The 24,413-nt window shown below is 35.8% G+C and overlaps 3 protein-coding genes across 3 annotated transcripts; all 3 read right to left on the reverse strand.

Moving 5' to 3' along the window:
* LOC130010339 (cathepsin Z-like) lies at positions 1 to 11,216 on the reverse strand. Its single transcript, XM_050542742.2, has 7 exons — positions 10,947 to 11,216; positions 6,203 to 6,321; positions 4,424 to 4,651; positions 3,197 to 3,347; positions 2,073 to 2,148; positions 1,654 to 1,743; positions 1 to 349 (listed from the first exon to the last, which is right to left on the reverse strand). Exons 1-7 carry the CDS (start codon positions 11,099 to 11,101, stop codon positions 230 to 232), a joined length of 939 nt encoding a protein of 312 aa, XP_050398699.1. The 5' UTR covers positions 11,102 to 11,216; the 3' UTR covers positions 1 to 229.
* Positions 11,217 to 12,060: 844 nt separating this feature from the next.
* LOC126816321 (cathepsin Z) lies at positions 12,061 to 16,730 on the reverse strand. Its single transcript, XM_050542745.2, has 7 exons — positions 16,566 to 16,730; positions 15,360 to 15,478; positions 14,454 to 14,681; positions 13,944 to 14,094; positions 13,522 to 13,597; positions 12,941 to 13,030; positions 12,061 to 12,555 (listed from the first exon to the last, which is right to left on the reverse strand). The coding sequence occupies exons 1-7, from the start codon at positions 16,688 to 16,690 to the stop codon at positions 12,433 to 12,435; spliced, it is 912 nt and encodes a 303-aa protein (XP_050398702.1). The 5' UTR covers positions 16,691 to 16,730; the 3' UTR covers positions 12,061 to 12,432.
* A 3,124-nt stretch (positions 16,731 to 19,854) lies between these two features.
* Positions 19,855 to 24,175, reverse strand: LOC126816320 (cathepsin Z). The gene is made up of 7 exons (XM_050542743.2): positions 23,726 to 24,175; positions 23,069 to 23,184; positions 22,628 to 22,852; positions 21,947 to 22,097; positions 21,199 to 21,274; positions 20,632 to 20,721; positions 19,855 to 20,072 (listed from the first exon to the last, which is right to left on the reverse strand). Exons 1-7 carry the CDS (start codon positions 23,860 to 23,862, stop codon positions 19,950 to 19,952), a joined length of 918 nt encoding a protein of 305 aa, XP_050398700.1. The 5' UTR covers positions 23,863 to 24,175; the 3' UTR covers positions 19,855 to 19,949.
* Positions 24,176 to 24,413: the final 238 nt, after the last annotated feature.

Below are 24,413 nucleotides of genomic sequence, written 5' to 3' on the forward strand. Positions count from 1 at the left end.
CACGTTGCTTATGAGAATTTAATCAGACAGGTACGGGTTTGAGGTAGTCGTCGGTACCCATTTTTATGTAAATTGTGCGTACACACACGACTGTATAAAAACATTTTAAACATAAAAAAAATATATATTAAATTCCATAAGTAACAAAATAAATTACACAATTATAAAATAATGTACATCCTTTGTATAAACTTCTATATACAAATTTTGCTTTTACATTACGTAATATTTAAGCAATAGGGACAATAACATCAGCATAAGCACATTGTGTTTCTATACCTAGATTATAACTTTCACCTTTACCTCCTAGACCAGCACTAGTTACAATACGGAACCATCCTCGTTCACCCTAAAATATATCAAAATGTCTACACTTTAAAACTAAAATTATGACGTAAACTCTACACTTAATGTCTATATTTAAAGCTATAATCATGACGTAACATCGACACAAATTATTTAAAGCTATAATCATGACGTAAACTCTACACAAATGTCTATATGTAATGCTATGATCAAGATGTAAACTCTTATATACAAATTTCTATATTTTAAAGCTATAATTATGACATAACTCTACATGGTGACTTATGGTTAATTTCGTTGGATTAAATAGATATACCGGTGCAAATACGATCAGGAAATTGTTGTTTGTTATATCCTAGATAACTTACTGAAGATTATGAAAAGAAATTATGCTAAGGAAATTGATAGAAATATTCATTTGATAGTAGAATAATAAATAATAAATACAATGGAATAGGGTTTATAAATGTCTCGTCAACACACTACGTCTGTCATTGGAGATATGATTATTGTTACTTCTATGGTTGCGGTGGGGGGGGGGGGGGTTAACGCGTGCGCGTTACATCATAAGGTCTGTCATTGAGTCAAGTGGCGTGATTTCGATTCCTCGCTTGTACGTGACAAGGAGTGTGGTCGCTTGTACGTGACAAGGAGTGGGGTCGCTTGTCCAACCTCGTGGGTTTTCCCCTGGTCTACCGGTTTCCCCCCACTGCTTAAAGATCCCCTACGCCCAAACGAATTATTGAAATAAAATTGAACCATATGTTAGTCCCGAAATGAACTAGTTTGTGTCTATGGTTGCCGTGAGCTCTGCTGTCGAGGATACGTTTACGTGCACGCCTACTAGTACACGGATGGACCTCGGGTTTTCGTTTCACCAGAACGACTAGACACACTCTCCTTATCAGCCCTGCAGAGGCGCAGAGGTATTCCTGATAAGTGAAGGCCTGGCTTGTTGGAGCGCATGCTCAGCACAAATACTATAAAAGATTAAACATTCACGGCCTACATGTTGTCTACGATATCACCTTAGGTGGAAGTGGGCGTAAAACTCTAGAAACGAACGAACGAACGACCTACATGTAGGTTGATGGCATTCTTCGTTTTGAGTTCAACCTCATATGTTATACACTCATGTTATATTCATGTGTTAAATTCATCTGTTATATGCTATACTCATACGGTACAGAATCGGGGATTTCAAATTTTTAGTCCTACCTCTAGATTCAAGTATGAGGCTAACGTAGAGTAAAGGGACAATTGCTGTTTTTATGCATAGTTGTCATAATTGAACCTTATCGTCATAAACCATAACATTTATTCCATCTGTTAGCTATGGTTACTTACCCATGGTTCTCCCCAAGAGTTTCTAACAATCCAATATTCACCCATCTTAGAATCAACACCCCATCCAGCTACCGATACAACATGATTTATCTGAAACAAGCGGTTTATGGCATACATGTATATGTTAAAATATGTCAATTCATAACACATAATAATAAAGGATCATTGTAGGTTGGCATAATGTGTCCGGATTAAAAAAGACTTGACAATAGTGAATCAAGGATGTAGATTAATGCAATTCTTCAAGACTATTTTTTGTATCCACAAGGACATTTCAAATGGGTAAAAATATACATCCCAGACAACCTTTCACAACCAGAAAATTGTTCCAAAAGCGATTAGTCAGTTCTGTATTATTGTGGAAGTCTTTGTAAATTATTTATAACGAAAGGGGGGAAAGCTATAATAAATGAGTTTACCATAGGAAAGAAATGATGTTCCGAAAACACTCCACCACGATATTTTTCTAATCCATCTGTGGCCATGACACCACAACTGTAATTATGAGGATAAGCAAATAAAATAACTTAACACAAATTTCATCAAACCAATAACTAAAAGCTTTCAGGAAGAGCAACTAAGTTTTGTTTTTAAATTAGTTTTTTTCCTGGAGAAATTGGAGGCAGAATTTGTAATTAGTATTCCTTACGAACAGAAATTAAAATTTTTGAGGCCTCAATGAATTAATTCGAACATGTTTCCTTTCAATCTATGTACACCAATCAACTCGGGTGACGTATACATGTATGTGGTGTAAAAGGCCGGAATACCATCTGAGTTCAGGTACTGCTTATAATGTTTAATCAAAAGCAACTCATGGACTGTGTAATCCACTTGATATACATCTTCATACAACAGTATGTTTCAGAAAGGGGGGATGGCCGAATGATTAGCGCATGCGCGTTGTATCATAAGGTCTGTCATTGAGTCAACTGGCGTGGTTTCGATTCCCTGTTTATACGTGACAAGGTGTGGGATCGCCTGTCCAGCCTCGTAGCTTTCCTCCGGTTTCCTCCCACTGCTAAAGACCCCTACGCACAAACGAATTATTGAAATAAAATTGAACCAAATGTTAGTCCCGAAATAACCTAGTTTGTGTCGAATTGACGTTAAACCCCATTTCTCTCGTTATGTTTCAGAAACAAATGAAATAAAATGAAATGTCATTTAACTTCTTACATTTCTGCACCAACCGAGCTAACGACGCAGGAGTTTCGGATATATTTACCACATTTGGCAATATTTAGAATTTAGAGGTGCATAGATATAGTTAAACGCTATTGCTACATACATCTTTGATCTTGGCACAATGGTCAAATAGAGGGAACATTGTCCAAGCGTGGATGCAGGGGGGGGGGGGGGGTCGGAAATTGCGTTCCATTTTATATCAAAGTTACGTGGGGTGATGCCACCCAGACCAATGGTGAATGGTCACTTCAATATGGAGACCTGAAATTTCTTGACACCTCCCTGCCGAAAATCTGGATCCGCACTTGTTTTTTTTTAAAAATCTGAGTTAAGTTATAGCAAGCTGGTGACTTACCTAATTGGTCCATTTGTATAAATTTCAGCCATCATGTTTTGACGATGTTTGACTTTTCCATGATCGCCAACTCTCCATAGGGTATAATTTTTTAGAGTTTCACACTCACCAAAGGTTGTACACGTACCACATTCGTTAAATGTGTCACATTCTGCAGTAAAAAAAATTCAAAGGGTAAATTCTAATTAGATTCACTAACAAAACTCATATATCTTTCAGATTATGATATTATATATCATCGCTAATACGTTCCGTTGCATATTCTTAATAACTTATAACCCCTTCTCTCTTTCTTAAAATATATAACATGCAGGGGCGTAAATGTGGAGGGGTGTCATGACAGTGACTAAAACTTTTCAGGCCCAGTCCCCAAAAATGAAAAGGTCAGTTACATATCTGAAATTTTTCCCGCCTGCACCGCTAGATTCCATTATGACATCATTCTTCCACTTATCTGTGGTCTTATACTGCCTCAGCACTATCATATTCACGGTTATAGTGAACTGCCTGGGCCAGTTAGTAGTACCGCTGGTGTGTGGGTCGTGAGGCGTCAGATTGTACAAATGTTCTGGTTCTCTTGTTCGCAAGAATTTGCTCCCAGCAATGACCACAAATGCCAGGATATTGATTCAATTTTTCAAAATTTTCTCAGGTTGCTCAGTGTTATAGCCACTGCCCCTAAGCTAAGGTTCACAATCATCATATTATATGACATAAACTTTATGTCAACTTGAATAAAACTGCTTTCCGACGAGATAACGATCAGCGAACAACTATATAGACAATACGATGTATGTTCTAGCGGGGCGCTCATACATTGTTATAGCCAGTATTTTGTTGACCATCATTGTGGGGCGGGATTGTGGATGGTGTCCTAGATTTGGAACCGCCACACCCCCACCCCCTATTCCCAGCTTCCAAATCAGCTACTGGCCCCTAGAAAACTGTCATCTGTGGTGGTTAGCCCCTGACTGCGTCACTCGTATTAGGGAAATGTGCATCAGTCGGTCGCATTTTTGCTAAACACCCCCCGAAACAAAATCTTTATGTACGCCGCTGATAACATGTGTACATAATGTTTTACATCCACAGGATACAATTCTAAAGAATACAATTTCTGTTTATTACTCCCGTTTCTCTAGTCGTGCTTGATATCATCATAATGTCACTGAAACAAAATAAAGTGATGTGGTCTAAATATTTTGTAATGCTATCTTTATTGCTTACTTTGATCTGTAGCTTGGTAATTATTACACGTTTCATCAGGTATACCATGCTTGTTAGCATAATCATATACAGGACCGTCATCACCACCTTCAGCACAACTACCGGCATTAGCACAATCAATAACATGCTGTACAGATAAATATGCTAGCGGCCAACTTCCATTTCTTTTTATATTAATACGATCGGCGATAGCACTAGTAGATCCCATAGCCCAACAACCACCACAATCTACAACAGAAATTGTCACATATAATCCCTCGTAGCTTGATCATGGCTGGTTTATCCTATCCACGTTTGCTTTCCTACCGGTTCTTGTACAGATTTACTGTTTAGCGTAACTTTGCTTTAGTGTGTTACGTTTAATTTGCAATGAGACGTCTTCAACATGATGAACGTCTACGTGCTATTGGCATGCTTCAAATGAGTTCTACACAGCGAGCAGTAGCCAACATGCTTGATGTGTCACAGTTTGTGATCAGCAGACTGTGAAACCGGTACCAACAAACACACAAAGCTGATGATAAGACCTCGTTCAGGTCGCCCTAGAGCCACTACACAAGCCCAGGATCCATACATTCGTACACAGGTCCTGCGAAATCGAGGACAAACGGCCAATCAGCTTCCTGTAAACTTGTACCAAGTTACAGTAATTCGAGTTACACCCCAAACGATTAGAAATCTGCTACATGCAGCCCATTTGCATGCGCAACGACCGTGTGTTGTGCCTCCATTAACACGCCAACACATGGAAAACAGGCGGCAATGGTGTAGACAGCGTAGAAATTGGGGTAATCGTCGATGGGCGCGTTTAATGTTCTCAGATGAGTCCAGATTTACGTCATGCTAACGTTAACGTCAGACAGCATGACAGTTTCGGGCGTGGGTCTGTTATGGTGTGGGGAGGAATCACCATGACTGGCAGAACGGACTTGCATATTGTTCAAGGAAGGGTCACTGGTGTGTACTACCGTGACCACATCCTGGCACCGATAGTTCTGCTCTGTGCTCAACGTGCAGGTCGACGTTTCATCTTTCAAGATGATAATGCCCGTGCCCACCGCGCTCGTGTCGTGAATGGCTACCTCCAGCGTCACCATATTGTCCATATGCATTGGCCTGCCATCAGTCCTGACCTTTCCCCTATAGAGCATGTCTGGGACATGGTCGGGAGACGTGTTCGTCGACGTCAACGTCAACCGACAACACTGCAAGAATTGGCCGTGGCACTGCAAGAGGAGTGGGGTCAGATTGCCCCAAATCGTGATTGGACGGTTGATTAGGGCCTTGCCACGACGTATTGCTGAAAGTCTGAGGATTGGTGGCGCAATTACTCATTATTAAGACAAAAATCAAAAACGTCCATTTTCACTTTTGACAGTGTATCTCTTTGAAAGTGAAATAGGGCCGTCAGATAAGCCGCCAATGTGAACTGTTTATGTTCATGTGTAGGCAATTGGCCTGTTATTAACATACACCTCTAATAAAAACAGCAGTGCATTTCCGCAGTTTTGTATTGTTTCTGAATATCCCCTACTTTTTTTGAAGAGTATAATAAAGAGGATTCGTTTTGTCGGTTTCCTCCATGACTAACCAAATAAACCCTAGAAATTCAAGTGTTCTGTCATGTATAATATATGGGTATACAAAAATGGTTGAAATGTCTTTTTTCCAACAATGTTTTATTTTGCAAATGTCGACCAACAAGAGAATGCATTGTTGTTTCTCCGTGACAAACAGTTACAGATGAAAAATCTTGTCGTTTGGACAACTTTTACTTACATTGTGGAATGTGTTGATTTCTAGTTGTACTAGCATAGTTAACACCATTCCTGTTTCTCCAATCTAATGAGGCTGGTAAATCATCTAGATTCATATATTCATGTGGACGTGGATAAGTTCTGAAATACAATAAACCAGAACCATTGTAAAAATAATTAATTTCTACACTGTAAAACTTTTTCCGTAAAATTTACGGACAAATGGCTGGCAGCTAGGTTGCCAACCAATGTACGTAAAAATTACGACACACCGTAAATATATTTTTACGAACATGTCGTAAAAATTACGTCCAAAGATTGGCAACCTAGCTGCCAGCCATTTGTTCGTAAATTTTACGGAAAATGTTTTACAGCTGTAAAAAACTTATGGTATGATAAGCATCAAAAAGACATTTACTTAAGATTTAAAACAGAATTTAATTATTCAAAACAATATAAGATACAATTAATTCCTCAAAAATGCTTTTACATGATAGTTTAAGATATAATAAAAGACCTGAAAATACTGGAAATTGGAGATTACTGTCAGTAAGTAAAGCTAACAACTGCCTTAAAAAAAAAAAAAACCTGTCAACCACAAATTCATATTTTTAACACATTGGATCAAGAGCAGATTTGATATTACAATATGGAGAATGTTTAGAGATCTAACATATTCTTTGGCTGTCAAGCAGTTTGGTGGTATATTTCAACAAAAACAAAGCTCCTTTCATAATTCTTCATTAATAATAATGAACATTTGTACATGGAATAGTGACGACTTTAAAAAAAAAAAAGAGAATTTGTTGCCCTATTAACAAGGGAAATAACTCTCCAAAATATTTATCAAGTTCTCACAAGACAAGCAAACAAAAATTCCCAGCAATTAAAAAATGTATGTGAAAATTTCCATGGATGTATCAAATAATGGGTAGCAACAAAATATAAATTTAACAATAATGAAATTATCCATTCAAATTCTTGTAAATGTAACATTTACATTATAATATTCAAATGAATTTTTTTTATAGTAGAACAACAACATTCTGAATCTATTCTACAAATATATAATCAGTGTGTTACAATAGAATTATCCTCAAATCTTTTTCTAAAATCTTAACCAAGGTGTTGTAATATTTACCTCAAATCTATTATTTAAAACATCAACAACATGAAAGTAAATTATAACAGTAAAACATGATCTAATGAAATAATGAAATCATTCAAATTTTTGGAATTAATGAATTTGCATTCTAAATGTTTAAATGAACAATTTAAAATCTAACAATTATTGAACCCCAAAAGTATCATGACTTTAAAACAAGAACAGCATCAATGCAGAATTCCTATTATTCCACCTTAAATGTACAGCTTGTTTCAATGATTAGCTTAATCTCTGTTTGAAAATGTATATCATTAAATTTTGCACAATAACTCTGCCTAAGCATGTACATTCCTTAGTGAGAATGGCATAAATTGATTCAGTCTCGTAGATAAAAATTTAGATGGAACTCGACTACTGACAAAGTTAATGAACCAGTCCCAAAATGAAATGTGTAGATGAGAGTTACACAATTTTAATGTTTATGCAACACGGCCGCATATTTAGAGACAAAATGAACTGAGGATAATTTTACAAATGTACCAAATTGTTGATGGACAAATTAAATGACCAAAAGATTTTTCCATTAAAGTAAACGGACATCTTATCAAAAGTACAATAAGAAGATCAAGTTTAATTAAGAAGATTCATTAAAAAGATTTCTTGCAGTGCGTTTAAAGTCTCATTTACAAAGTATCACTCATAAAAGGGTTGTGGCTCGGTCCCTTATCACCTATTTTATACACACTATGTGCTGGTGTATAAAAACTAACCATAAACTCAATAGGCCTATCCCTAAAGTTTGCATGCATGAACATTATTGCATCATAGGTTGCAATGATACATATCACAGTATTTCTTCTTGGACGTGTTTCCAGCTCCCTAGCCACTGCTTTTCCATCTGACGTTTTTGATTCAAAATGTTCCTATATCCGTGATTTGTGGTTCGCCGGAGGGGAATGTACTTTCAGCGGGACACATGTTTCATTGCCGAAAGCCATCTTGTCACATGAACTACAGGGGAGTATTCTGCATCGGATGAAAATGGACAGTTAAAATATCTGTACCATGTGAACCAAACCGTGGTCCAGAATTTAAAGCACCTTGAACCAAAATGTGGCATCTATACCGTCGTATACCTTCTCACAGTACCGGTATATTGTTGCTATTGTTGTAACTGTACTTCATCCATTTAAAGTTTGACAGTTTAGTGATTAGTTATATCACTTTTTGGCACACTCGAGTCTTCCTCTTTTTCATGATTTCTGTGCGTTATCTGGGTTAATTTCAAAAATGCACCTGCAAAACAAATATTCTCAATCAGGTTGTTTCTTATGACATCCATTTCAAAAGAACACATTTTAATTAAGGAAAAGGGAGCTAAATGTGCGAGAAAATGAAGTTTCATGTCCACAAACAGGAGACTAAAGAGAGAGAGAGAGAAATGGGGTTTAACGTCCACTCGACACAAACTAGGTCATTTCAGGACTAACATATGGTTTTAATTTTATTTCAATAATTCGCTTGCGCGTAGGGGTCTTTAGCAGTGGGAGGAAACCGGAGAAAAACCCACGAGGTTGGACAGGCGACCCTACTCCTTGCCACGTACAACCGGGGATTCGAAACCACGCCAGTTGACTCAATGACAGACTTTATGGTACAGCGCGCACGTGCTAACCATTCAGCCATCCAACCCCCCCAGGAGACTAAACATATCACACATACTATCAGTGTATACTGGAATAACCAGACTGCCATTCAATTTGGACATATTTCGCCGAGCATAACTGATTACAAATTACACTAAAAACAGAAACGACTGAATGTAAGACAATTCAATAAATTCTTAATAATGGTTTTCAGTGGTAGGCCTAGCCTACAGACCTGAGACTATGAACTTAATGAAGCCCAGAAATGTTAGCCCTTCATAGTTCATATATTTTTTTTCTATATCAATGTTATTATTATGTCATCCGAGTAGCCTCAACTAGAACTGAAGCCTCCAAAAACAATGCGAAAAAATATTAGGCCTAGCACTAACACCAGAGTGTATTTTTACTCTGTGCTAACACTAACACTGTGACAGTGTATGTGAGTATCATGTATGTCCATTTGTCTAGAAGTAGAAGAGTCTATTCCTACTATTTCATAAATCAGTTACCGTACATTTTTACGAATGCTAAGAATCAATCTATGTCAAACAAAGATGTGTCCCTACTGTATACTTACCTAAAACTGCAATGTTTGGCATTGACTGTAGTGTTCAACTATTGTGCTCGATGTTGAGGGATTCCTCTTTGCCGCTAACTAACGGTCTTCGCAGTAATGGCGCCCAGGAAGACCGATGACGTCACTTTAATTTAAACACCCGTATGTCATATTTACGGACGAAATTCTGTATTTCTTAAATATTAACAGACTCGTGTCTGTTATCAGGATAACAGACCTGCGCTGTAGGCGTTTTACAGAAACAAGTCTGTAAAAATTACAGAAAAGGCTTACAGTGTACTTTAAAGATACTTTCCCAGAAAAGTATTTATCGAGTGGTTATTTCCAATAAAAGTATTCAAATTTGGTATATATGGAAAGTATAGACACCCAATCTTACTAGAAAAATACTGGAATACCCGAAAAACGCCCATGGGGCAACCACTAGCAAAATTATCAGGGTATCACTAACTGGCAACCCGACTGTTATCTGCCAGCTTATTGTGTGTCAGCTTAAGTGAGGGAGCGGTATCAAATGGTTAGGCGGTTTTGGGAACATTGAGGGGTGTCAACGTACAAAAGACTCTACAAATAAACAGAAATAATTAAGAATTTACTTAGTCCTCAATATGTATGGTAAATGTACATTAAGTAATGATAAATACATTCTTCAAAATGGACCCTTACACAATGAAGCTAAGTTGACAGACATTGCGTCTAACAACAGCTTACTTATAGCTATAGGTATCCCCGGCGAAAACAAAGTTTTGAGAGGGAGAGAGAGAGAGAGAGATGGGGTTTAACGTCCACTCGACACAAACTAGGTCATTTCGGGACTAACACCTGGTTCAATTTTATTTCAATATTTCGCTTGCGCATAGGGGTCTTTAGCAGTGGGAGGAAACCGGAGGACCCGGAGAAAAGTTTTGAGAGGGAATTAAAGCAAATTCTTGATAGATTGGTTACTTTGAATATTTTTTTAGTCCAAATATATCATCAAATCACAAAGTTTGTACGCGGGAATGTATCTTTAAATGAGTATACAATCATATTTTCTTTAAAAAAAATAATATGTGCAATCATGGAAGGGTTCAAATTTTAATAACGAAATACAAAACCAGGTGGCGCCCCACCCAGGTAGTCTACCCAGCTACGCTATTTGCACCACATACATCTGAGATTTATAACTAACAACTAATTGATGCACATTTATTTGTGAATTATAATTTTAATCCCAAACTGATATCCATTGCGTTAAATATGCTACATTCTGATTTGCTCCACATACCCTCAGATATAAACTAGACTATATAGTATATATAGGCTATTATATAAACATTATTTATTATACATACATACCATACTGTCTCTTTGTATAATTATGTTACATTGAACAGGTCTCAAATGTTGTGATACACATTTTCTATTCACAATACTGTGTGTTTAGATTACTTACTTTAGTGGTTTATAATCTGGCGATGGTTTGTAGCAAGCTGATTTTCCAGCAGCTATCTTATAGTTTGCATGTATACAAACAATGCAAGCCGCGAACAGAGCTAATGACTTCCACTCCATCTTGAGGGCCGAATATTTGTAAAAAAAAAAGAACATTCGTTGTCTAATCTGTTTGTGATTGTACGGCGGATATCATATGACAAACAATGTACATGTGACATATAGGCCTACTATCTAACCAATAACACGCTATTTATAAATACATCAATACGAAAGAACACTCGATTGTATTGGAAATCAAACACAAGGGAGATAACTCTACGAGATTTGTTTATATTTTGACCTAGTTTGTTTATTTATATGAATATGTACAATGACAGATGTAATAAAAATTTAATCAACATCTTATTTCACTTAAACTTTATAATGCAAACAAATGGGTGACGGCGAAATTAGTCATTTCTTGGTGTTTATTTGTTTCTCCTTAGTCAATCTTTGAACATCTCTATGTCCTTTCTTGAAGGGGACGGGGACCGCCGGTGAATTAAAAAAACGAGCGTATATGTATAGTCAACTTCATTCACGCTATTTCTCAATGGTTAGTTCCACCCGTCATCTTATAATACATCTATGAAATCAAATCTTATAAAAACATTACAGAATAGTTGAGGAAAATACTAGGAATCCATGGTCAATTTCAGCAGAATTGATTTAGAATGTGTTTTCTATAATATCAGTGAAACCCAAAAGTTTTTGAGAGAGTTCTCCAAGTCAAATTTTTCAGCACATTTTAATTTCTGATACAGAAAATATCTTCAAAGCAAGTTCTGCTGAAATAATTGGTCACGGATTCTTAGTATTTTCCTCTACTATAAAGTAAGTAATATGGACAATCAGTTTGATTCTTTTTATATTTGAGAATTGTGTTGCTGGGTGGTTTTGTTTCATTCACTAAATGACTTGTAGCGTATATTAATTAATAACATTATTTTCTCATTCTATATAGTATATTTATCTTGTCAGTGGGCATGATAGAAGACCGTGTAGAAAAAATTAAGATATAAAATATACATGTACACCCATGTGCGCATTTTAGATTTACAATAACAAGGAAAATCTCTGTATTATCATACCGCATATTTTATTTATTAAAAGGTTGCAAAAATTAAAGCAAATAACAATTTACATTTAGTAGCCAACATGCAAATCTTCTTTTCCCATATTGTATTTTGCTCCACCACCAATGGGCACATGACGTTCAACATCAAGGGATAGGCGTGTAAAAATCCGAATTTATACAATGTTTGACAAAGGTCTGTCAATCCATTATTTCCGGGGACTTTACATAACGCTCGAGGAAAATGACTTATTCAAAGTAGTATTATGAAGTTTGGATATCCAATAATTAACTTTTAGGTTATTTTAAATATGACATTGTTTAAGATTTTTATTTTCTAGGTAAAGTAACAATGTCCTCTTAAAGACATCTACGGTGCTGGTGGTATTATCACATCGCCGTATGCACACGAATCTTCAATTCCCAGATTGTATTTTGCTCCATCACCATTGTGAGACGCACTTGTTACTATTTTAAACCAACCATTGTCACCCTGTAGAATATAAAAAAAACCATTAAAATAACATTTCCTGTTTCAAACTGATTATATCTACAATAGAAAGCGTCAAAAAATCAAACTGTTTATTACGTTAATCATTTACAGCAATGGCGGCCATTTCCTTATAAAATTGATGTTATCAATAGTTTCCGTGTATTTCTAAACCCAGGAAACATTAACATAACTCTTCCTGTTTCAAACTGATTATATTCTACAATACAAAAGGTCAAGTATTATTCATTTACATACATGGAGGCCATTTCATTATAAAATTGATGTTACCAATAGTTTCCATGTATTTCTATACTCCGGAAATTAATTGAGTCATCATCCGGTACAATACCGAGATTAATCATTAATTTTAAATATTTAATCATACCCAGGGTTCTCCCCATGAATTTCTTACAATCCAATATTCGCCAGCTACGTCATCGACACCCCAACCAACTATAGAAACCACGTGATTAATCTGAATACAAAAATAGAGATGTTATCTTTTCATGCTTCTTCACTAAGGAGCACATTGCTTTTCAAGCAATTTAAAACCTCCGTAATTATGGTGTAACATTATCTTGATATATTTATACAGACTACTTTCAAGTTAACAATATTCGTTTCTTATGAATTTTCTGACCCGGTGTCGTGGATTAATATAAAATTCCACGTTGAATAATTAAAGGAAATAAAACAGATTTGCATATTGGTCCTTCATGTGAAATTAAAATCATATTAATTGTCACTCTCGCCATAATCAGATATAATTTTATATATTATATACTTTTCAAATTACTTGTGAGTAAATCAGTTTGCACGGGCACTCCACAATAATGCAGCTAATATGTACGTAAATTTCTGGCTTGACAGATTTGTCTCAAATTGTGCATATGCACAATATAATTCTATCGGGTAAATTTTGGATATGGTAATCTGTATAATACCTATAATATATATTATACTTACAAAGTTGTAAAACGTTCTTTCAGAGATCACTCCACTGCGGTAACTATGCACTTTAAGAGTAGCGTCAATCCCACAACTGCAAATGGATATCATATAATATCATTCATGCATTGCAATCATTAATTTATGTTGAAGCTATAGAACTAAGTTACAAGAATAAAACTGTAATGGTTTAAACGATGACTGTGAAATTCTAAATTTGCTGCAAAACACAGATTTAGCGGTATATTTGCTAAAACAGTTCAGTGTCTTCTATCATTTAGCAGTATATTTACATTACATAGTTTCTTCCAGAGGTTTAATGTCTCTTCTGCAACGTCTCTCCTGGTAATATGTGAAATTAAACCTATACTCATACTCCAAATTTAAACAGATTTTAAATTCAACAGTAATACAAACTTTTGTTAGAAATTAGTATCTACCTTATGGGACCATTTTTATAGATTTCAGCCATTATATTTAATCGACCAGTTACTTGTCCATGATCACCAACTTTCCACAGTGTGTAGTTCTGTAATTTTTCACATTCACCAAAAGTTGTACATGTACCACATGAATTAAACTCGTTACATGCTGGTGTACAATTAAAGTTTATCAAAAACAATTATTTAGGCTTGAATTAAGATGGTTTGTTATACAACGGCTTTGTCTGGATAGGTATTTATTTTGACTGTCACGTGATTGGTTGGCCACGATAAATAATTAATTACGTTTTGAGTGTGTACCATCAAAGTCTATTAACACATGGGGTTTAAATCGTTTGCATACATTTATCCGAAATTCGGTTTCTAGTTTAGTATAGTAAAGTTTACACATTTTTGTGCAGATGGAAGACAACACTCCGAAGCCAGACTTCAATCCGTTTTTGCGTTGCTTGACCACAAGATCTTAATCCTATGCAAACAAGGGACATCTGTATAGATTTTACTTACCTTGGTCACTGGTTGCTTGGTAATTATTACAGGTCTCATCCGGTATTCCATTCTGGTTACCATAAACATAAACAGCTCTGTGATCCCCACCATAACACGTACCTGCTTGACCACAATCAATGACATTTTGGGCGGACAGAAAAGCTAGAGGCCACGCAGCCTTTCTTTTAATATTAATCCTATCTGCTAGTGCACTAGTAGTAGCCATTGACCAACAAGCACCACAGACTGCAATGAAAACAACGATTATTTTTCCGAGAACAGCGTGCGTCGGCCAATGGGGACCACGGTGGCTCAGTGAGTAAGACGTTGGTTCGCTAACATGGAGGTCGAGTGTTCGATCGATGTGTTGGCCGATAAAGTTCATCTTGTCAGTGGTGCAGGACGGAAGGCCTGGCAGGGGACAACGTATAGACGTTCGGATGGGACGAAAAATTGAGGCTCCGTGTACACATTGACGTGCAAGTACAACGGCCCCTTGACAGTTGGAATTCGATTAAAACTTAAGTCGTAGTGCCCCTCTCCAGGCAAAATTTCCCTCATAGCACACTGTGTGGCGTATGCCAGTCTTCATTAACACATTCGGTGCAGAACAGTAGGACGTTAAACCCCATTTCATTTCATGTATCGGTCAATATTTCATATCACCAACGAAATTTACGAGTTAGCAATCGGGTTCAAATAGTTCAATTTCTGAATCAGGCAGATGGATATGAAACAATTTATTGGTAATTATATTATTTGCATGTAAACAAAAGTATGGATCAGAACTGTGATTCCTCAGTTTTAACAGATACGTGTATTTCGATAATTAATATGTGCTTTTTAGTCCACCAAATCCCCCCTCCCCTCCCGTTAACATATACTTGCCTTTACATTGTATGTTTTACAAACAATATTGCTTACATTGTGGAATATGTTGGTTTCTTGTGGCACTGCAATAGTTTGTGCCATTTATGTTTCTCCAGTCCCATTCTCTGGGTAGATTAGATAAATCCAAATATTCGTGTGGTCTTGCATAAGTTCTAAAAAAGGGTTTCAAGTAAATAATTATCTTTCAAAAACGATGATTTAAACGAAAGGGAGGACGTATACTTTTAGTAATGCATATGAAAGCACATTATTTCGAGCCACTTTTGTATTTAATTTTAAATAAATAATAAAATACTTGAATTTTTAACAGTTTTCTTTAATTTGGTCAGGATAATTAATATTTACTGTTTGTGGGCCTCATTGAATTTAAGACATGTCAGGAGGCAATTACGGTGGCTGATAAGGGACATGAATAATAATATAATTTGTTTTTTTTTAATTTTCACCAAAGTCAATTTTAATATAATTTGTTTTTTGTAATTTTCACCCAAGTCAATTTTAATATAATTTGGTTTTTTTTATAATTTTCACCCAAGAATTTCCACCCATTGACTTGGGTGAAAATTATAAAAAACAAATTATATTAAAATTGACTTGGGTGGAAATTAAAATTGACTTGGGTGAAAATTATAAAAAACAAATTATATTAAAATTGACTTGGGTGAAAATTATAAAAAAAACAAATTATATTAAAATTGACTTGGGTGAAAATTACAAAAAACAAATTATATTAAAATTGACTTGGGTGGAAATTAAAATTGACTTGGGTGAAAATTATAAAAAACAAATTATATTAAAATTGACTTGGGTGAAAATTATAAAAAAAACAAATTATATTAAAAATGACTTGGGTTGAAATTAAAATTGACTTGGGTGAAAATTATAAAAAAACAAATTATATTAAAATTGACTTGGGTGAAAATTATAAAAAACAAATTATATTAAAATTGACTTGGGTGAAAATTAAAATTGACTTGGTTGAAAATTATAAAAAACAAATTATATTATTTTTCATGTCCCTTATCAGCCACCGTAGGCACTATATCGTATTGTAGCTATGCTAAAAATTTGCAAGTGTAGATTCATATACTATACTTCAATTACTTGTATGTATAGTGCCGTCTAATATCCCCACATTCCCAAGTTTGAGTTTTAGGGTTTATTAATGTATATTAGATTATTTGAAATGAAAGCCAAAAACCATTATATTTTTGTTAATATATAGCATACTGACATTACCTGACAGGTTTGTAATGTGGTAATGGCTTGTGGCATGATAGATCAGGAGACTGTACTCGCACAGCATTGGACTTTATGATCACAACCACCACCACGATGAGAAACGCTGTTTTCTTGACACCCATGTTGTTGATGGTACAAGGTTACATGTTATCTACACTAGTACATCAGGCACCGTTCTTGTTACCTACATTAACCTGTATTATTGATTATTAAGGCCTATTTATCTATATTGATATATGTTATCGTATGATATCAAGGTTTATTATAATAAAAACATTTAGTATCAAGGTTCAAATCAATTAAAAATAACAATGGTTATCTTAGTAAGAAAGTAAAAGATAAAATAGCAATGATTAGATACGGTTTTGTATAATAGATGTAACATGGGGACATGCAAGTAATCATTTTCCGTATTTTAATTGTGAACAGAAACATGGACTGAAATAGTCGATTAATAAAAAAAAAACCCTACGAAAAATAAGCCCCCCCCCCCCCACCAAGAAAAATGTCAAGACTTTTGCACATTAGAATGATTCTCAGATAATTATCTCTTACTTATGCTGATTTTTGTCAATCTTTAGATTTATTCCTCAGTGCCATTTTAATTATCTTCTTTATATTGCACATTTTGTTGTCTTGAATAATTTCATGTACTTAAGAAGGAAAGGATGTTTTTGTAAGTTTCTGGAACTTTTGTCCGATCCTTTTACTTTATAATAATAAAATATGTTTAAACCAATGCTAAAGACCATTTTCTTAATTTAGATTCAACTGAATTGCGTTCTGATTGATTAAATCATAAAATCGAGGTTAGAGGCCATTTTTCTTTAGATCACTAAAGAATGATAATTACAACTTGTCTTTAGCGTTCGAATTGGCCGATCTTAATAATATCAATATGCTTTTAGATAATACCAATTTTTAATGTGTATAGACTGAAAGTCTATATTATAGCCTTTTAGTGAATAGTATGATCCATGGTGATTTACTTGTTGGTGTTCACCGTCTTCATTGTCCCGGTGGGTGCAGAAAGGTAGGGCGTTATACCACATTTCATTTGATTTTGTTGGTGTGATGATTCAACACATGGTTGTCTGGGTGACTGAGTTGTTGTTTAGATAATCGACCTGTTGTGGCACTGGCTACCAATCACCCACAGAATCCGTTTCAAACTCATGTGTAACCTATGGCCCATAAATGTTTAAATGGAACAGCCCCAGAATATCTTTGTTCAATGCTATCTGAATATATCCCCAACCGCACCCTAAGGTCACAAAATGATCACCTTCTAACAGGACCAAGTTATAGACTTAAACTATTTACCCCTAAATCTCAAAACATCGCAATGTTTGGAAACTTTCAAATCAAAACTGCCAAAATGCAAATTGCTAGCTTTGCGGGAGAAATGAAATGGTGTTAAACGTCCTACTGTTCTGCTCCAACTGAGCTAATGAAGACGGGCATACGCCATACAGTGTGCTATGGGGGAAATTTTGCCCAGGCAGCGGCACTATGACCTACTCTTATATCGAATTCCAATTTTACGTGCACGCCCCAAAGTATACACGGGACCTCGGATTTTCATTCCAGCCGAACGAACTTTGCGGGAGAGGTTAACTTAAAATTGGCTAAATGACCATGGAACAATCGATTTCGTTGCTTCTTTGGACACAGTTAAGTTTGACCTTAAATCCTAGTGAACGTATTGAGCTTAATCGGGTACGAATAACACATTTCTTTGCGAAAGCCTTTCAACTTCTACTCAGGTTCAACATAGATCATTTCGATTAGCTAGCTCAACGATCTTAAAAGACATCGCCATTAATAATTGTTATTCCCTTCTCAGTGGCTTATTTCTCTGGCTTTTTTGTGTAGTTGTCAGAAAAACGACTATTTTTCCAGCTCTGATGGAAATAAGTTCTTTCTATATTGTTTCGCGCCAAACGAACTTTAGATACATTGTCCCGTGAGTATTTATCGGGTGGTTATTTCCAATAAAAGTATGGCATATTAAGTATGTATAAAAAAATATAGACACCCAACTCACCAGAAAAATTATGGATTACCCGAAAAACACTCATGGGGCAAGCACTGGACAAAAATGTCAGAGTATCCCTAACTGGCAAACCGGCTGTTGTGTACCAGCTTATTATGTGCTAGCTTATTACTTCTTGGTCAACTGGTAAGGCGGTTTTGGGAACATTGCGGGGTGTCAACGTACAAAAGACTTCAAAGTAAACGGCGGAAAAAGAAGTTGACGGAAAATAATTTACTTAGGCCTCAATATGTATGATAAATGGATAGAAAGTAATGAAAAATACATACTTAAAAATGGACCCTCGCTCACTGAATTGAGCTGACAGGCATGGCGTCTAACAACAGTTAATTTATAGCTTACGGTATCTCCCGACGAATACAAAGTTTTGAGAGGGATTTGAAGCAAATATTTGATAGATTAATAAGATTATCACCAAATCACACAGTTTGTATGCGGAAAAGTATCTTTAAGGGCACTGGAAGGAAGATATAGAGAGAGGAATGGGGTTTACCGTCCACTCGCCACAACCTAGCTCATTTCGGGACTAACACATCATTCATTTTCATTTCAATAAATCGCTTGCGCGTAGGGGTCTTTAGCTTAGCCGTGGGAGGGATGAAACCGGATGACTCGGAGAAAACCCACGAGGTTGGACAGGCGACCCCGACCCTACTCCTTATCACGTACGACCAGGGAATCGAAACCACGCCAGTTGACTCAATGACAGACCTTATGATACAACGCGCACACGTTAACCATTCGGTCACGCCTGCCCCCTCGGAATACAGAAATGGGTCATGTCCCCTCCGGTTTCATAACGACAATTTGTGCACACATCAACCAAATATATATAGTAGAGGTTGTGGCTTTAACTTATTGGTAATTCCCGGTGAATAAATACAGTTTCCTTGTACCATGGAAACAAAGATTGACTTAATTTTGATAAAGACAGTTATCATTTCAGGTCAACTATTGAACACAATGATGAATGATTTCCATGATAGCTTTTTACACACTTTTTCGTTCTCACATCTAGAACTAAATATGTCTATTGATGCTTTGTAACTACACCAAGCATGCCATTTTATGAATCAGCTATTTTGTCAATAAGGAGGTTGAAATCCATATGTTTTCAATGTAGATGGTTGTGTCATCCTGTTTTTGGCCTGTTAAAGCAAATATTGCATCTCGAAATCTAACTGCTGTAAAAGTCATATGTTTAAAATCACATAAAACTCAATTCAAAAATCTGTACATAAAATAATTTATTTAAAAACCTTTTTTTACAAATATGAAAAATGTACTTTATAACAATATCACATTGTGACGGTAGATGAAAACACTTAATAACCTGGTGGAACAATAACATCAGCAAAAGCACATTGTGTTTCTATAGCTAAGTTATAATTATCACCTTTACCTCCTAGACCAGCACTAGTTACAATACGGAACCATCCTCGTTCACCCTAAAATATATAAAAATGTCTACATTTTAAATATATAATTATAACCTCAACTCTAAAGTGGCGTGGTGACCTCTGATTTTCAGGATGAACTAAATCCCGTGGGGGCACAAAAACCCAATCCAAACTAGGCAATCGACCCACTTCTTTGTCACGCACAATCAAGCCTGGAAATAAGGCACCTGTCACAGACAATGTCAGGCACAGATTCCAGGCTTTGTCAGGCACAAAACATCTGTCATTTTGTCGGGCACTGATTTGTCTTTTCTATTGATATTATTAATACATGTCCGGCACAAAGTTGAAAATGTCAGGTACTATTTCATTAGTGTCAGGTACATCTAAAACTGTTATTTCCAGGCCTGCGCACAATAGAGCTTTTTATTGTTTAAATTACGACCCGGCATATAATGCATAATTCTCAGATAAATATCGTTATATTTTAGTTAATTGCGTTATGCGTAAGGTCCTCTTGGTTGCAAATCATCGTTATCATTTGAAGAAACGAAACTAATACTAGGACATTAACTTAAATACCGGTAAAATAACATAGTTAACATACCCATGGATTTCCCCAGGAATTTCTGACGATCCAGTATTCTCCATCAACAGAATCTACACCCCATCCAGCAACTGATATAATATGATTGATCTAAAAAAAAAAATAGGAATGCTACTTTGGGTCTTTGCTCCGGACAATCCTACTTACAAGTCGGAAAAGTTACGGAAGTTGAGCTCAGAAAGATCTCTAATCAGGTTGGTGTCAACGTACTCTTACTTCTATAACCATAATTGTAATATAGTCATGTACGATTTTAAACACCACTTTCTTTGATAATGGGTTAAGTGTAGGACTGTCGGTTAGCGATTGAATTTGTCCGATGGATTATGCATGCTAGTCTAGGGCTTCAGGGAATGAAATTTAAATTTCACCGAATAACTATGGAAAACTTAATAATTAAGGTAAATATAAAGTATTGCATTGGGATGATCTGATGAGTCATTTCCATTAGGATGAGGCAGCATTTAATTAGAATGATTTTAAATTTGATATTAATTATGTTAGAAGTTTGACACATGTATTATACTGTAAAGACAGAATTGACATTTATATGATTTTATCACTTACACCAGGTGATGTTGAGTATTCAGAATAAACTCCGCCTTTATACTTTTCTAAACCAGCAGTAGCCATGATACCACAACTGTAAAACAAACATCCAAATAACAGATTACACAATAACTCGTTTTGTGTGTGAAATAGCTTTATTTAACGTCGGCTTCCACCGAAGTGATATCGCAGACAATAACTCGTTTTATAACTGTTATGCTTATATTTGTTTGCGATGTATATATGCGTGTACATATTTGTCTGTCCAGTATTTATTTGTCAGACTGTCGTATTGATATTGTTTGTGTGTCTCTATGTATATACTATTTGCACATTCGTTCTTGCATCAATAGGCTTCTTCATCTCATGACCTTAAACATTGTGTATAAATTGTGGACGCCTGGCGGACGGACGGACGGGGGCAACGACAATATACGACCACATTTCAATGTGGGCGTATAAAAATCACCCCATCCGTTATTTTCACGTTAATCACTATGTAAATATTTGCCTATATATAATATGCCATTGTCGGCGATATCACTTTGGTGGAAGCGGACATTAAATAAAGCTATTTCAGACATTCGGTGGAAGCGGGCGTTAAGTCCACGAACGAACTTATGCTTACATTTTGTAATTAACTTCCATTCATAAAACAGCTCAGACACTATGTCAAATACTGTAGGAAATTAAAATTGTTACAGATGATTTACAATAGATTATCTCCTAAACGATAACAGTTAAATGAATACAGGTAAAAACATACCTAATGGGACCATTGTGATATATTTCTGCCATCATATCAGCTCTTCCTTCCAGAGCACCGTGATCAGCGACTTTCCACAGAGTATAGTTTTGAAGCTGCGAGCATTCACCAAATGTTGTACAGGTACCACATGCATTGAAATTATCGCATTCTGTAAGACAAATACATATCGGTTACTAATAAGTGTGCAATTTCAGGCTGAACATTACCGTGATATAGGTTTTTATATATCCACGTTTAATGTGGATAATTTCTTGCCAACACTCTACTTGTCATAATTATTAACAATTTTTATTTAAAATTTGCAGCCATTGAATTTGAAATTCTGTATTTTCAACCGCAAATCCTGGGTTTTTCTAAATGTTTATTCAGATTTGTGATATTTTGTGAACGTAGTACAGGAAAGACTTCTTGGTGGACTTTGTTAAGATTATGAGACTTGGTGTGGTTGTTCATTTGAGCACAGGGCAAAACCCCTGTCCTAAATCTCAAACGCATTTCGCAGAGTTATCTTTCCAAGGACACAGGACATAGCTGTGTGTGCTTTTTTTTATATTAGGTGGAACTCTTTATTGAGGCAGTGGGAGAATCTTAATTCTTCATGAAGCAGGGTTTCTTTGTGGAAAATTATTTTGACAAAGGAGTGTAGTGGTCGTTTTAAAAATGTTATAAGTAACTTACCCTGGTCTTTAGCTTGATAGTTATTGCAAGTTTCATCAGGAATGCCGTGTTTATTAGCATAATCATATACAGCCCTATCATCACCGCCATGACAAGTTCCTGCATTAGCACAATCCAGAACATGTTGAACAGAGAGATAAGCAGAAGGCCAGGCACCCTTTCTTTTGATATTAATACGGTCGGCTATAGCACTGGTTGATCCCATACCCCAACATGATCCACAATCTACAAAGCAATGATCAATATTAACATTCCCAATAAAGTTGTGGACATTTACCATATTTGTTAAAATTATTTTTATAATTTAATGACAATTTGAGAATATCATTTGTTTTGTTTATCATTTAAGTTCTATAATAAAAAAATATATGATATTTTCGAATTATCATTAGTAATAATAAAACAATAAAATGGAAATTCACAAATTTAGTGTAGACATACATTGTGGAATGTGTTGATTTCTTGTTGTGCTGGCATAGTTAGTTCCATTTACATTTCTCCAATCAAATCCTGCAGGTAAATCTACCTTTCTTAATTCTTGTGGACGTGGGTAAGTTCTACAATATATTGATAAACAAAAATTAATTAAAAATGCTGAATAACTTTCAAACTAACTTAGAAATGCTGAAAACAATTAGTAACTGTTACAACTAAATTTGAGAGAAACGCTTATGGACTCTTTACTTATTGTATTTTTAAAGGTTCAAGTCAGTTGAAATTAAAGAAAAACACATAAATAAAGAAGGTCGATATGTTCCTTCTTCCCCTTAGTTAGTCATAAATTACTCATCAGATTACTGTATGATCTTTACAGTATGAGCCGTTTTATATCCGCCCCATCCGTGCAATGACATTTTAGTCTTTTTTAATATCACGGTTGAATGATTCACTTATCAGGATACGAGTGGGTTTATATATTGTTGGTCTTTATTCTCCAGAAAATTATAAAAGTGTGTGTAACAGTCTACATTTAATACTAATTCATTGGCTATAATTATGGGGCATATGATATAACTGTACTATATATACGATCTATGCAATGGGTCGGGTTTTTTTGTAAAGCCCTATTAAGTCTAGGCTAGGCTAACATAAACTTACCTGACTGGTTTGTAGTCTAGCATCGGCTTGTAGCATGGTGATTTAGTGGCTTTGAGTGATTTGAATTTCAACTCTTCTGTCGTAGCTACGGACAGAGTCAAAACTACAACTAAGCAAACAATTTTCCCTTCCATCATACCTCTTGCTTTCTGTATACTGACTGGTGAGGATACCCTGACTAACGGATTAGAAATCTTCCTATCTAAAATGATATTGCCAGTGTTTTGATCATATGACTGACTAACAGGTCACATGCCACCCTCGTGACCACAAAGACTATCGATTCGTCCGCATTCAGTGCAGTGTACTAGATATTTGGGCTCGATCTATTTCATATTAAGGCCAACTTCAAGTTTGGTCAAAACAAAGATGACGAGATGTAAACAGGGCTAGCGCTAACCCCAACCGTAACCCTAACCCTGGACCTAGCCCTAACGCGTACCCTAACCTACAATCTCACCAACAATCACGTATTATTTACATCTCAGCGACCATGACGAAATATTGAGTTGACCTTAAGAAATAGATCTCGGGATAACGCTAGATCGGAGACGGTCCTGTACATTTTAGCACATATGACGTCATATGTGGACTGTGGGTTAGGGTAAGGGTTTAGGACCTGCAGATTTCGTCAATGTCTCGAGATGTAAACGGGGCTAGCACTAACCTTAACCCTCGACCAAGCCTA

This window comes from Patella vulgata, chromosome 3, assembly GCF_932274485.2.
Source record: "Patella vulgata chromosome 3, xgPatVulg1.2, whole genome shotgun sequence".
Lineage (NCBI taxonomy): Eukaryota > Metazoa > Mollusca > Gastropoda > Patellidae > Patella > Patella vulgata.

Coding starts and splice junctions, on each gene's coding strand:
- LOC130010339 (XM_050542742.2), bottom strand. CDS start 11,101: ATGTTCTTTTTTTTTTACAAATATTCGGCCCTCAAGATGGAGTGGAAG. Junction 2,149..3,196: donor TATACAAATGGACCAATTAG/GTAAGTCACCAG, acceptor TCATAATTACAG/TTGTGGTGTCATGGCCACAG. Junction 1,744..2,072: donor AACATCATTTCTTTCCTATG/GTAAACTCATTT, acceptor CGCTTGTTTCAG/ATAAATCATGTTGTATCGGT.
- LOC126816321 (XM_050542745.2), bottom strand. CDS start 16,690: ATGGGTGTCAAGAAAACAGCGTTTCTCATCGTGGTGGTGGTTGTGATC. Junction 14,095..14,453: donor CCAAGCAACCAGTGACCAAG/GTAAGTAAAATC, acceptor ATTGTACACCAG/CATGTAACGAGTTTAATTCA. Junction 12,556..12,940: donor ATTCATGGGGAGAACCCTGG/GTATGATTAAAT, acceptor TATATTCTACAG/GGTGACAATGGTTGGTTTAA.
- LOC126816320 (XM_050542743.2), bottom strand. CDS start 23,862: ATGATGGAAGGGAAAATTGTTTGCTTAGTTGTAGTTTTGACTCTGTCC. Junction 22,853..23,068: donor AAATCAACACATTCCACAAT/GTATGTCTACAC, acceptor ATTGCTTTGTAG/ATTGTGGATCATGTTGGGGT. Junction 21,275..21,946: donor TATCACAATGGTCCCATTAG/GTATGTTTTTAC, acceptor TTTGTTTTACAG/TTGTGGTATCATGGCTACTG.